This window comes from Oncorhynchus tshawytscha, linkage group LG03 (assembly GCF_018296145.1).
Source record: "Oncorhynchus tshawytscha isolate Ot180627B linkage group LG03, Otsh_v2.0, whole genome shotgun sequence".
In the NCBI taxonomy this organism is placed as follows: Eukaryota; Metazoa; Chordata; class Actinopteri; order Salmoniformes; family Salmonidae; genus Oncorhynchus; species Oncorhynchus tshawytscha.
In genome coordinates this window covers 64,265,511-64,280,925 of record NC_056431.1, presented here as the reverse complement: position 1 = coordinate 64,280,925, position 15,415 = coordinate 64,265,511, and the positions used below count along the sequence as shown (strand labels likewise).

Genomic DNA, 15,415 nt, shown 5'->3' with positions numbered 1-15,415 from the left:
TTCTTGGCACAAAACGGCTCAATACATGAATATGTGCCTTCCAAATCACAAGACGTGGGCTAAATATCAAGAAAAGAAAACAGGAAAATAAACATGTCAATAAATACATCAATAAACATGACAATAAATACATCAATAAATACATCAATAAACATGACAATAAATACATCAGTATATACGTCAATAATTACGTCAATAAACATGACAATAAATACATCAATAAACATGACAATAAATACATCAATAAATACATCAATAAACATGACAATAAATACATCAGTATATACGTCAATAATTATGTCAATAAACATGACAATAAATACATCAATAAACATGTCAATAAATACATCAGTATATACGTCAATAATTACGTCAATAAACATGACAATAAATACATCAATAAACATGACAATAAATACATCAATAAATACATCAATAAACATGACAATAAATACATCAGTATATACGTCAATAATTACGTCAATAAACATGTCAATAAATACATCAATAATTACGTCAATAAACATGACAATAAATACATCAATAAATACATCAATAAACATGTCAATAAATACATCAGTATATACGTCAATAATTACGTCAATAAACATGACAATAAATACATCAATAAATACATCAATAAACACGACAATAAATACATCAATAAATACATCAATAAACTCGACAATAAATACATCAGTATATACGTCAATAATTACGTCAATAAACATGACAATAAATACATCAATAAATACATCAATAAACATGACAATAAATACATCAGTATATACGTCAATAATTACGTCAATAAACATGACAATAACTACATCAATAACTACATCAATTGTCACACCCTGACCATAGTTTGCTTTGTATGTTTCTATGTTTTGGTTGGTCAGGGTGTGATCTGAGTGGGCATTCTATGTTGGATGTCTTGTTTGTCTATTTCTATGTCTGGCCTGATATGGTTCTCAATCAGAGGCAGGTGTTAGTCATTGTCTCTGATTGGGAACCATATTTAGGTAGCCTGGGTTTCACTGTGTGTTTGTGGGTGATTGTTCCTGTCTCTGTGTTTGCACCAGATAGGACTGTTTTGAGTTTTCACATTTCTTGTTTCGTTAGTTATTTCATGTATAGTTGTCTTTATTAAAAACATGAATAACCACCACGCTGCATTTTGGTCCGCCTCTCCTTCAGATGAAGAAAACCGTTACAGAATCACCCACCACAACAGGACCAAGCGGCGTGGTAACGGGCAACAGCAACAGCGGCGCAAAGAGGAATGGACATGGGACGAGGTATTGGACGGCAAGGGTTACTACACCTGGGAGGAGATCCTGGCGGGAAAGGATCGCCTTCCATGGGAACAGGTGGGGGCAGCTAGGAGAGCAGAGGCAGACGGAGAGAGGAGCCGGCGATATGAGGGAACACGGCTGGCAAGGAAGCCCGAGAGGCAGCCCCAAAAATTTCTTGGGGGGGCACACATGAAGTGTGGCGAAGCCAGGTAGGAGACCTGCGCCAACTTCCTGTGCGTACCGGGGGGCTGGAGAGACCGGACAGGCACCGTGTTATGCTGTGAAGCGCACGGTGTCCCCAGTGCGGGTGCATAGCCCGGTGTGGTACATTCCAGCTCCGCGTATCGGCCGGGCTAGAGTGAGCATTGAGCCAAGTGCCATGAAGCCGGCTCTACGCATCCGGTCTCCAGTGTGTCTCCTTGGGCCGGCTTACATGGCACCAGCCTTGCGCACGGTGTCCCCGGTTCGCCTGCATAGCCCAGTGCGGGCTATTCCACCTCGCCGCACTGGGAGGGCGACCGGGACCATTCAACCGGGTAAGGTAGCAGGCTCAGTCCTCAAGAGCTCCAGTGCGCCTGCACGGCCCGGTCTATCCGTCACCACCTCCACGCACCAGCCCTCCAGTGGCAGCCCCCTGCACCAGGCTGTCTCTCCGGCTGATCCTTACAGGGGCTCCCGCCTGTCCAGCGCTGCCGGAGCCTTCCTCCTCTCCAGCGAAACCAGAGCTCCCGCCCCTCATTCCAGAGGCGCTAGAGCCCCTCATTCCAGAGGCGCCAGAGCTACTCAGTCCAGCGCTGCCAGAGCCTTCCTCTCCAGCATTGCCGGAGCCACCCATCTGCCCAGCGCCGCCTGAGCCGCCCGTCTGCCCAGCGCCGCCAGTGCCGCCCGTCTGCCAGGAGCCGCCAGTGCCGCCAGTCTGCCAGGGGCCGCCAGTGCCGCCAGTCTGCCTCTCTGTCCCGAGCTGCCCCTCTGTCCAGTGGGGTCATTAAGTAGGGTCACCGTGGCTAGGAGGCCACGGAAGCGGACAAGGTGGGGGACTAAGACTATGGTGAAGTGGGGGCCACGTCCAGCACCAGAGCCGCCACCGTGGACAGATGCCCACCCAGACCCTCCCCTATAGGTTCAGGTTTTGCGGCCGGAGTCCGCACCTTGGGGGGGCGGTACTGTCACACCCTGACCATAGTTTGCTTAGTATGTTTCTATGTTTTGGTTGGTCAGGGTGTGATCTGAGTGGGCATTCTATGTTGGATGTCTTGTTTGTCTATTTCTATGTCTGGCCTGATATGGTTCTCAATCAGAGGCAGGTGTTAGTCATTGTGGGACACCTTCCAGACACCAGACCATGGCCAGAGCTCACACACTCCACTCACACATCAGCCACTAGCCCACAATACAGGACAGAGAGGGGTGGGGGACTGACTCAAAGAGGGTACCAACCCTATAACCGCCACTAGCAGCCACCAGAGAGGTGGAGGGGTGGAGAGGTGGGGTGGAGAGGTGGAGGGGTGGAGGAGTGGAGGGGTTGACAAGTGGAGGTGTGGAGGGGTTGAGGAGTGGAGGTGTGGAGGGGTGGAGGGGTGGAGAGGTGGAGAGTGGAGAGGTGGAGGGGTGGAGGAGTGGAGGGGTTGAGGAGTGGAGGTGTGGAGGGGTTGAGGAGTGGAGGTGTGGAGGGGTGGAGAGGTGGAGGGGTGGAGAGGTGGAGGAGTGGAGAGGAGGAGGGGTAGAGGGGTGGAGAGTGGAGAGGTGGAGGGGTGGAGGAGTGGAGGGGTTGAGGAGTGGATGTGTGGAGAGGTGGAGAGGTGGAGGAGTGGAGGGGTTGAGGAGTGGATGTGTGGAGGGGTGGAGAGGTGGAGGAGTGGAGGGGTTGAGGGGTGGATGTGTGGAGGGGTGGAGGGGTTGAGGAGTGGAGGTGTGGAGAGGTGGAGAGGTGGAGGTGTGGAGAGGTAGAGAGGTGGAGGTGTGGAGAGGTGGAGAGGTGGAGGTGTGGAGAGGTGGAGGGGTGGAGGAGTGGAGGGGTTGAGGAGTGTATGTGTGGAGGGGTGGAGGGGTTGAGGAGTGGAGGTGTGGAGAGGTGGAGAGGTGGAGGTGTGGAGAGGTGGAGGTGTGGAGAGGTGGAGATGTGGAGAGGTAGAGAGGTGGAGGTGTGGAGAGGTGGAGAGGTGGAGAGGTGGAGATGTGGAGAGGTGGAGAGGTGGAGAGGTGGAGGTGTGGAGAGGTGGAGGGGTGGAGAGGTGGAGAGGTGGAGGTGTGGAGAGGTGGAGGTGTGGAGAGGTGGAGAGGTGTTGAGGAGTGTATGTGTGGAGGGGTGGAGGGGTTGAGGAGTGGAGGGTGCTGGTTTCCCTCCTCAACTCTGGATCTGGGGACAGTCAGGGGAAAGACTGCCCAGGGTGCAAGCTGGCATCTCACGATCAATAGATCACTCCAATGGTATGTAAGTGTGTCCATGTGTGTGTCCGTGTGTGTGTGTTTGCGTGTGTGTGTGTTCTACCTACATATATCTGGTCGTTGCCAAAGCGTTTCTGCATCTCGTAGAGCAGGCTGCTGTCTGTGAGCTCACTGAGAGACGCCAGGTCATCATTAGGCGCCGGAGGCATCAGCTTCACCTGCAACACCACACCACACAGGTTACCATAGCAACCACACATGGACTTGGTTTCCCATACAGTAAGTGTAAACTTTTCTGCAATAGAGATGTGAAGTGTATAGCAGTAGTGAACATATTGAGTGTACACTTCGTTGTAGTGCAGATGTTGAGTGTACTTGCCTGCTCCAGTTTGCAGGGTCCTGTGGATCCATCTAGACCATTGTCCTGTGAAGGATATCTGCTCAGCCCCCCTCCCAACTCCCTGAACATGGCACACTTCTCCAACAGACTGTCCCTCTTAGAGAGGGGCATGGACAGGGGGGTCCTACAGGGTTGGGCAGGAGGTACAATTATTACTAAGCAAATAATTTGCTTTTGAATACTGATACCAAAACATCTTTAACTATATTGTATGGCCTTAGGCACTGCATTGCAGTTGCTAGCTGTGCCACTAGAGATCCTGATTCGAGTCCAGGCTCTGTCGCAGACGGCTGTGATCGGGAGACCATGGGGCGGCGCACAATTGGCCCAGCGTCGTCCGGGTTAGGGGAGGGTTTGGCCGGCAGGGATGTTCTTGTCCCATTGCACTCTAGCAACTCCTGTGACCGGCCGGGCGCATGCACGCTGACACGGTCACCAGGTGTATGGCATTTCCTCCAACACATTGGTGCGGCTGGCTTTTGGGTTAGGTGGGCATTGTGTCAAGAAGCAGTGCGTTGGTTGGGTTGTGTTTCGGAGGACGCACGGCTCTCAACCTTCGCCTCTCCCAAGTCCGTACAGGAGTTGTAGCAATGAGACAAGACTATAAACTACCAATTGGATACCATGAAATTGGGGAGAAAAAGGGGTAAAAAGTAGAAGAAAAATAATACTACTATAATGTATGCGTAATATAGATAAGTGAGGTAATTTGATCATTTGATGAATTGATCATCAAACTCACAGGTTCTTGACAGGGATGGTGTGGTCGTGTTCGCCTCCATCGTAGTGTTTGTCTGTAGGGGCCGGTGGGACAGAGGGGTCCTTCAGTCTCTCTACCCAGCATTCCTCTGCTCTCAGCAGCATGTTCATGATGGGGTCGGATGCTGCTATGCCTGGAACCAGGACAGGGAACACAGCAGGTTAAGAGAATAACCACTAAGGGTTAACAATGAGAAAGACTGTCTGTCAGACTGTTACAAATGTATTACTAAGCATTATAAATCAGGTAGTTTAAGTCCTGGATGCTGATTGGCTGAAACAGCATTTTAGCCGTGTGTATATCAGACAATATGACGCAAAAATACTTGTTTACTGTTCTATTTATGTTGGTAGCAATAAGGCATCTCAGGCATTTGTAGTATATGGCCAATATGCCACACGCCCTCTGAAATTATTGCTTAACTACAGTATAGTGGTCAGGAGACGTTGTAGTCACTGATGGGTACTTTCAGTACGTTCAATGCTAGAGCGCTTGAAATTAGCCTCTATCTAGCTGCAAAGGTATAGAATGTTGCATAGACATTTATGTTGAACACCAGCCAATTATTGAAACACATAAAATGTTCTCCAAGATCAATACTCTGAACATTAATGACAAGTTAAATAGAAATCAAATCAAATCAAATCAAATTTTATTTGTCACATACACATGGTTAGCAGATGTTAATGCGAGTGTAGCGAAATGCTTGTGCTTCTAGTTCCGACAATGCAGTAATAACGAGCAAGTAATCTAACTAACAATTCCAAAAAAAAACTACTGTCATACACAGTGTAAGGGGATAAAGAATATGTACATAAGGATATATGAATGAGTGATGGTACAGAGCAGCATAGGCAAGATACAGTAGATGATATCGAGTACAGTATATACATATGAGATAAGCATGTAAACCAAGTGGCATAGTTAAAGTGGCTAGTGATACATGTATTACATAAGGATGCAGTCGATGATATAGAGTACAGTATCAACGTATGCATATGAGATGAACAATGTAGGGTAAGTAACATTATATAAGGTAGCATTGTTTAAAGTGGCTAGTGATATATTTACATCATTTCCCAACAATTCCCATGATTAAAGTGGCTGGAGTAGAGTCAGTGTCATTGACAGTGTGTTGGCAGTAGCCACTCAATGTTAGTGGTGGCTGTTTAACAGTCTGATGGCCTTGAGATAGAAGCTGTTTTTCAGTCTCTCGGTCCCAGCTTTGATGCACCTGTACTGACCTCGCCTTCTGGATGGCAGCGGGGTGAACAGGCAGTGGCTCGGGTGGTTGATGTCCTTGATGATCTTTATGGCCTTCCTGTAGCATCGGGTGGTGTAGGTGTCCTGGAGGGCAGGTAGTTTGCCCCCGGTGATGCGTTGTGCAGACCTCACTACCCTCTGGAGAGCCTTACGGTTGAGGGCGGTGCAGTTGCCATACCAGGCGGTGATACAGCCCGCCAGGATGCTCTCGATTGTGCATCTGTAGAAGTTTGTGAGTGCTTTTGGTGACAAGCCAAATTTCTTCAGCCTCCTGAGGTTGAAGAGGCGCTGCTGCGCCTTCCTCACGATGCTGTCTGTGTGAGTGGACCAATTCAGTTTGTCTGTGATGTGTATGCCGAGGAACTTAAAACTTGCTACCCTCTCCACTACTGTTCCATCGATGTGGATGGGGGGGTGTTCCCTCTGCTGTTTCCTGAAGTCCACAATCATCTCCTTAGTTTTGTTGACGTTGAGTGTGAGGTTATTTTCCTGACACCACACTCCGAGGGCCCTCACCTCCTCCCTGTAGGCCGTCTCGTCGTTGTTGGTAATCAAGCCTACCACTGTTGTGCCGTCCGCAAACTTGATCATTGAGTTGGAGGCGTGCATGGCCACGCCGTCGTGGGTGAACAGGGAGTACAGGAGAGGGCTCAGAACGCACCCTTGTGGGGCCCCAGTGTTGAGGATCAGCGGGGAGGAGATGTTGTTGCCTACCCTCACCACCTGGGGGCGGCCCGTCATGAAGTCCAGTACCCAGTTGCACAGGGCGGGGTCGAGACCCAGGGTCTCGAGCTTGATGACGAGCTTGGAGGGTACTATGGTGTTGAATGCCGAGCTGTAGTCGATGAACAGCATTCTCACATAGGTATTCCTCTTGTCCAGATGGGTTAGGGCAGTGTGCAGTGTGGTTGAGATTGCATCGTCTGTGGACCTATTTGGGCGGTAAGCAAATTGGAGTGGGTCAAGGGTGTCAGGTAGGGTGGAGGTGATATGGTCCTTGACTAGTCTCTCAAAGCACTTCATGATGACGGATGTGAGTGCTACGGGGCGGTAGTCGTTTAGCTCAGTTACCTTAGCTTTCTTGGGAACAGGAACAATGGTGGCCCTCTTGAAGCATGTGGGAACAGCAGACTGGTATAGGGATTGATTGAATATGTCCGTAAACACACCGGCCAGCTGGTCTGCGCATGCTCTGAGGGCGCGGCTGGGGATGCCGTCTGGGCCTGCAGCCTTGCGAGGGTTAACACGTTTAAATGTCTTACTCACTTCGGCTGCAGTGAAGGAGAGACCGCATGTTTCCGTTGCAGGCCGTGTCAGTGGCACTGTATTGTCCTCAAAGCGGGCAAAAAAGTTATTTAGTCTGCCTGGGAGCAAGACATCCTGGTCCGTGACTGGGCTGGGTTTCTTCCTGTAGTCCGTGATTGACTGTAGACCCTGCCACATACCTCTTGTGTCTGAGCCGTTGAATTGAGATTCTACTTTGACAATACTATTCAAAGGGACGCTTTGAGATTTAAATCATTTTCGGCTAATTCACCAAGGGCCTCATCCAAACCCATCCATATAGATGTGCCAGTGCTGAGACAGAGTGTGAACCCCACTGAGGATCGATCCATCTGAGCTTCAGAGATAGGGGGAGTTAAGATCCCCTCCATCTGAGCTTCAGAGATAGGGGGAGTTAAGATCCCCTCCATCTGAGCTTCAGAGATAGGGGGAGTTACGATCCCCTCCATCTGAGCTTCAGAGATAGGGGGAGTAACGATCCCCTCCATCTGAGCTTCAGAGATAGGGGGAGTTAAGATCCCCTCCATCTGAGCTTCAGAGATAAGGGGAGTTAAGATCCCCTCCATCTGAGCTTCAGAGATAGGGGGAGTTAAGATCCCCTCCATCTGAGCTTCAGAGATAGGGGGAGTTACGATCCCCTCCATCTGAGCTTCAGAGATAGGGGGAGTTAAGATCCCCTCCATCTGAGCTTCAGAGATAGGGGAGTTACGATCCCCTCCATCTGAGCTTCAGAGATAGGGGAGTTACGATCCCCTCCATCTGAGCTTCAGAGATAGGGGAGTTAAGATCCCCTCCATCTGAGCTTCAGAGATAAGGGGAGTTAAGATCCCCTCCATCTGAGCTTCAGAGATAGGGGAGTTACGATCCCTCCATCTGAGCTTCAGAGATAGGGGAGTTAAGATACCCTCCATCTGAGCTTCAGAGATAGGGGAGTTAAGATCCCCTCCATCTGAGCTTCAGAGATAGGGGGAGTTAAGATACCCTCCATCTGAGCTTCAGAGATAGGGGGAGTTAAGATCCCCTCCATCTGAGCTTCAGAGATAGGGGGAGTTAAGATCCCCTCCATCTGAGCTTCAGAGATAGGGGGAGTTAAGATACCCTCCATCTGAGCTTCAGAGATAGGGGGAGTTACGATCCCCTCCATCTGTAATGAGGTCTAAAAGGCCACAGGGGAGGGATACAGCTTTATCCTCTTTTCTTTCATACAGTGACAACACTTCTCTCTCTCTGTCTCTCTCTCTCTCTTGCACACACACATCAGGTGGAGTCTAAGCGAAAAAGACAGGATTATGTCTCCCTGTGGTGTCACATCTATCCCTGAGTTAAACCTACATGTTAGAATGGACTATTAATTACTGCTAGAGAAGGTTTCTGATTCCGCTATTGGATGAGGAGTGCAATAGGCTGCAGTAGGCCTATCTCCCACTATGATGGAGAGGTTGACATGGAGAGCACGAGTCTCTCTCCTCGTTTCCCTCTGCATCCACATCTGGGGTGGATGCAGAGGGAACGCTTTAGACAGTCTCTACATTATGCACTACAATAACAAAGTTCTACTTGTTATTCTCTGGGGGTTTCAAAGGCAGTGCACTTCAGCATTGCTGTGGCATTTGTTTCATTGCATTTGGTTATTAACTAGCAACTCTTGCAACTCTGTATGCTGTCCAGCCAAAGGAAACAAAGTCTATTTTCCCCTGTGGATTTCATGCCTGTGCTGTTGAGGCAGGGAACCCAGGGGAATAGACAGGTTAGCATCCCTAACAGCAGGAGAGTGTCTGACAACAGATACTTCGCTGCAGACAGATGAAACAGAAGCCCATAGATCCTGTGTGTTACCGCAAACAGCGACAAGGAGCTGTCTCTCAACTCCTCACACACACGCATACGCAGACATGCATGCACACACACAAACACGCGGGCGCACACAAACTGTACAAACAAAAACAATCATACACACACACACACAATGCATACACAAACACACAATCATACAAGATCTACAAGATACAGTTAAAGTCGGAAGTTTACATACACCTTAGCCAAATACATTTAAACTCAGTTTTTAACAATTCCTGACATTTAATCCTAGTAAAAATTCCCTGTCTTAGGTCAGTTAGGATCACCACTTTATTTTAAGAATGTGAAATGTCAGATTAATAGTAGAGAGAATGATTTATTTCAGCTTTTATTTCTTTCATCACATTCCCAGTGGGTCAGAAGTTTACATGCACTCAATTAGTATTTGGTAGCATTGCCTTTAAATAGTTTCACTTGGGTCAATGTCACGCCCTGACCATAGAGAGCTTTTATTCTCTATGTTGGATAGGTCGGGTGTGATTTACCGGCCCTGAGGTGCGTGTCATCAGCCCGGGGCCACCTGTACCGGTCCCACGCATCAGGCCTCAAGTGCGCCTCCACAGTCCATTACGTCCTGTGCCTCCTCCCCGCACTCGCCCTGAGGTGCGTGTCAACAGCCCAGGGCCACCTGTACCGGTCCCACGCACCAGGCCTTCAGTTCCCCTCCACAGTCCAGAGCTTCCGGCGACAGTTCCCAGTCTAGAGCTTCCGGCGACGTTTCACATTCCGGAACCTCCAACGATGGTCGACAGTCCGGAACCTCCTGAGAAGGTCCGCGGTCCGGAGCCTCCAGCGACGATCTGCGGTCCAGAGCCTCCAGCCACGGTCTGCGGTCCAGAGCCTCCAGCGGGGGTTCCCAGTCCAGAGCCTCCAGCGGGGGTTCCCAGTCCAGAGCCTCCAGCGGGGGTTCCCAGTCCGGAGCCTCCTGCGAGGGTTCCCTGCCCGGAGCCTCCTGCGAGGGTTCCCAGTCCGGAGCCTCCGGTTGATGAACCATGGTCCCGAGTCCCTGGAGACGATCTACGGTCCGGAGTCCCCGGTGACAATCTACGGTCCGGTTCCTCCGGCAACGAGCCACGGTCCAGTTCCTCCGATGAAGTGTCCACGAGCGGAGTGGGTACTTCGCCCCGCACCGGAGCCGCCCCCCTTGACGTTAGATGCCCACCCGTACCCTCCCCTATTGAGTCAGGTTTTGCGGCCGGAGTCCGCACCTTTGGAGGAGGGGGGGGGGTACTGTCACACCCTGACCATAGTGAGCTTTTAATCTCTATGTTGGTTAGGTCGGGGTGTGATTTAAGGGTGGGCTATCTAGGTGAATTATATTATATTATTGAATTTATTGAATTTATTATTGAATTATATTTCTATGTTGGACTAGTATGGTTCCCAATCAGAGGCAGCTGTTTATCGTTGTCTCTGATTGGGGATCATATTTAGGTAAACATTTCCATTGTGCTTTGTGGGATCTTGACTATGGATAGTTGCCTGTTCGCACTATTATTTAGCTTCACGTTTTGTGAGGTATTTTTCTTGTTTTTGTTTGGTGTTCATTTAATAAAGGGAAATGTACGCCTACCACGCTGCACCTTGGTCCACTCATTTCGACGAGCGTGACAGTCTGATGTTTCGGGTCGTCTTCCACAACCTTCCCACAATAAGTTGGGTGAATTTTGGCCCATTCCTCCTGACAGAGCTGGTGTAACTGAGTCAGGTTTGTAGGCCTCCTTGCTCTCAAACACTTTTTCAGTTCTGACCATAAATGTTCTATAGGACTGAGGTCAGGGCTTTGTGATGGCCACTCCAATACCTTGACTTTGTTGTCCTTAAGCCATTTTGTCACAACTTTGGAAGGAAGTATGCTTGGAGTCACTGTCCATTTGGAAGACCCATTTACAACCAAGCTTTAACTTCCTGACTGATGTCTTGAGATGTTGCTTCAAAATGTCCAGATAGTTTTCTTTCCTCATGATGCCATCTATTTTGTGAATTGCACCAGTCCCTCCTGCAGCAAAGCACCCCCACACAACATGATGCTGCCACCCCATGCTTCATGGTTGGGATGGTGTCTTTCGGCTGGCAAGCATCCCCCTTTTTCCTCCAAACATAACGATGGTCATTATGGCCAAACAGTTCTATTTTTGTTTCATCAGACCAGAGGACATTTCTCCAAAAAGTACAATCATTGTCCCCATGTGTCACGTTCTGACCTTTATTTCCTGTGTTTTGTGTTTAGTTAGTATGGTCAGGGCGTGAGTTGGGTGGGCAGTCTATGTTTGATTTTCTATGATTTGGGGTTTTCTATGTTTCGGCCTAGTATGGTTCTCAATCAGAGGCAGGTGTCATTAGTTGTCTCTGATTGAGAATCATACTTAGGTAGCCTGGGTTGCACTGTTTGTTTGTGGGTGATTGTCTATGTTGTAGCTTCACGGTCGTCATTTGTTTTGTATACAGTGTCAGTACTTTCTTTATTAAAGATTTACCATGGACACTTACGACGCCGCATTTTGGTCTGATCCTTCTCGCCTCTCCTCTTCAGATGAAGAGGAGGACGGCCGTGACAGAATCACCCACCCAACTCGGACCAAGCGGCGTGGTAAACAGCAGCGACGACAGCAGCAGCAGCGGCAACAACAGCGGCCAGCATCACAGGACTCCTGGACATGGGAGGATGTATTGGATGGCAAGGGTTGCTACACCTGGGAGGAGATCCTGGCGGGAAAGGATCGCCTTCCATGGGAACAGGTGGAGGCAGCTAGGAGAACAGAGGGAGCCGGAGAGAGGAGCCGGCGATATGAGGAGGCAGCACGGCAGTGCGACAGGTACGAGAGGCAGCCCCCAAAAAATTTGGGGGGGGGGGCAGACGAGGTGTGGTACTAAGCCAGGTAGCAGACCTGAGCTCACTCCTCGTGCTTATTATAAGCAGCGCATTACTGGTCAGGCATCGTGTTATGCGGTTAAGCGCACGGTGTCGCCAGTGCGTGCCCATAGCCGGGTGCGCTATAGGGCAGCCCCCCGAAAGTGCCATGTGAGTGTGGGCATTGAGCCAGGGCATATGGTGCCTGCTCAGCGGGTCTGGTCGCCGGTACGCAGTTTTGGTCCAGGTTATCCTGCGCCGGCTCTGCGTGCTGTGTCTCCGGGGCGCTGGGAGGGTGCAGTGCGTCCTCTGCCTGCGCTTCGCTCGTGCCGGGCAAATGTGGGAGTGGAGCCTAAGGGAGAGGTGCGTGTAGTAAGCACTAGATCTCCCGTGCTTACCCACAGCCCGGTTCAACCTGTGCCTGCACTCTGGAGGGTCCGGGCTAAAATAGTTGTCCAGCCTGGGGAAGTGGTGCCAAGGTTGCGCACCAGAGCTCCAGTGCTCCCCCACAGCCCGGTCCTTCAGGTGCCTCCTCTTAACACCAAGCCTCCTGAAGGTCTACCCAGCCTGGTGGTTCCTGTGGCCGCCCCACGCACCAGGCTGTCTCTCTGTCTCCTCCCTGCAGGTGGTCCCGCCTGTCCGGCGCCGCTGCCGGAGCCTCCCGCCTGTCCGGAGCCTCCCGCCTGTCCGGCGCCGCTGCCGGAGCCTCCCGCCTGTCCGGCGCCGCTGCCGGAGTCTCCCGCCTGTCCGGCGCTGCTGCCGGAGTCTGAGGCGTCAGAGCCCCTCTGTCCAGAGCTTCTGCCCCTCTGTCCAGAGCTTCTGCCCCTCTGTCCCGAGCAGCTGCCCCACCTCTGTCCCGAGGAGCTGCCCCACCTCTGTCCAGTGGGGTCATTGAGAAGGGTGGCCATGGTGAGAGAGCCACGGAGGCGGACAATAAGGCGGACTAAGACAATGGTGAGGTGGGGTCCGTGTCCCGCGCCAGAGCCGCCACCGCGGACAGACGCCCACCCAGACCTTCCCCTATAGGCCAAGGTTTTGCGGCCGGAGTCCGCACCTTTGGGGGGGGGTACTGTCACGTTCTGACCTTTATTTCCTGTGTTTTGTGTTTAGTTAGTATGGTCAGGGCGTGAGTTGGGTGGGCATTCTATGTTTGATTTTCTATGATTTGGGGTTTTCTATGTTTCGGCCTAGTATGGTTCTCAATCAGAGGCAGGTGTCATTAGTTGTCTCTGATTGAGAATCATACTTAGGTAGCCTGGGTGGCACTGTTTGTTTGTGGGTGATTGTCTATGTTGTAGCTTCACGGTCGTCATTTGTTTATTGTTTTGTATACAGTGTCAGTACTTTCTTTATTAAAGATTTACCATGGACACTTACGACGCCGCATTTTGGTCTGATCCTTCTCGCCTCTCCTCTTCAGATGAAGAGGAGGACGGCCGTGACACCATGTGCAAACCGTAGTCTGTCTTTTTTATGGCAGTTTTGGAGCAGTGGCTTCTTCCTTACTGAGCTGCCTTTCAGATTATGTCGATATAGGACTCGTTTTACTGTGAATATAAATACTTTAGTACCCGTTTCCTCCAGCATCTTCACAAGGTCCTTTGCTATTTTTCTGGGATTGATTTGCACTTTTCGCACCAAAGTATGTTCATCTCTCCTTCCTGAGCGGTATGCCGGCTGCGCGGTCCCATGGTGTTTATACTTGCGTACTATGGTTTGTACAGATGAACGTGGTACCTTCAGGCATTTGGAAATTGCTCCTAAGGATGAACTAGACTTGTGGAGGTCTACAATTTCTTTCTGAGGTTGGCTGATTTCTTTTGATTTTCCAATGATGTCAAGCAAAGAGGCACTGAGTTTGAAGGTAAGTCTTGAAATAAATCCACAGGTACACCTCCAATTGACTCAAATGATGTCAATTAGCCTATCAGAAGCTTGTAAAGCCATGACATCATTTTCTGGAATTTTCCAAGCTGTTTAAAGGCACAGTCAATTTAGTGTATGTACACTTCTGACCTACTGGAATTGTGACACAGTGAATTAAATGTGAAATAATCTGTAAACAATTGATGGAGAAATTACTTGTGTCATGCACAAAGTAAATGTCCTAACCGACTTACCAAAACTATAGTTTGTTAACAAGAAATGTGTGGAGTGGTTGAAAAACGAGTTTTAATGACTCCAACCTAAGTGTATGTACAGTATAGTTGATTTCGGTTTCCATACACTTATGTTGCGGTCATGAAAACTCATTTGACAAACATCACTCTGTGAACTTTCACCACAGATGAGGAAGTGCAACCCTGGTGGACTTAGACGCATTCAATGCAATAAAACACATTTCTAGTTTAATCTGACAGATTTTGCAGACTTTTTTGTTATTTAACTTAGATTTACGCACCGGTGCGTCATTCGACTCTAGTGGGGTATCTGAGTGACAACTGGAACAGTAGGCTATGTAGATAACTCAGCTGGACCAATCGAAAGCCATCTATTTGCTTCATTACAACCTGCCTAGCGTATGTGTGTGTGTGTGTGTGTGTGTGTGTGTGTGTGTGTGTGCGTGTCACTGTATTATACCTGAGGGCTTGTCTTGGTTGCAGTTTAGGAGAGTTGGATCTGCTCTGTGCTTCAGCAGCTGGCTAACGATGCTTGTCTGCAAGGAGAGACGGACAGATAGACACACACCTTCATTATTACACAGAGAATACCATATCCATATCTACAAAACAGTTGTCTGATATGTAGCTCTGATACCATATCCATATCTACAAAACAGTTGTCTGATATGTAGCTGATACTATATCCATATCTACAAAACAGTTGTCTGATATGTAGCTCTGATACCATATCCATATCTACAAAACAGTTGTCTGATATGTAGCTGATACTATATCCATATCTACAAAACAGTTGTCTGATATGTAGCTCTGATACCATATCCATATCTACAAAACAGTTGTCTGATATGTAGCTCTGATACCATATCCATATCTACAAAACAGTTGTCTGATATGTAGCTGATACTATATCCATATCTACAAAACAGTTGTCTGATATGTAGCTCTGATACCATATCCATATCTACAAAACAGTTGTCTGATATGTAGCTCTGATACCATATCCATATCTACAAAACAGTTGTCTGATATGTAGCTCTGATACCATATCCATATCTACAAAACAGTTGTCTGATATGTAGCTCTGATACCATATCCATATCTACAAAACAGTTTGTCTGATATGTAGCTCTGATACCATATCCATATCTACAAAACAGTTGTCTGATATGTAGCTGATACCATATCCATATCTACAAA

General features: G+C 49.0%; 1 protein-coding gene across 1 annotated transcript in view; it reads right to left on the bottom strand.

Annotated features, from left to right (window-relative positions):
* Nucleotides 1–15,415, bottom strand: part of LOC112237601 (unconventional myosin-XVI-like) — a 277,352-nt gene that overhangs the window by 152,615 nt on the left and 109,322 nt on the right. Inside the window, 4 exon segments of the mRNA XM_042319826.1 lie at nt 3,788–3,898; nt 4,060–4,204; nt 4,823–4,973; nt 14,676–14,751. Coding sequence (XP_042175760.1) covers nt 3,788–3,898; nt 4,060–4,204; nt 4,823–4,973; nt 14,676–14,751 — 483 coding nt within the window.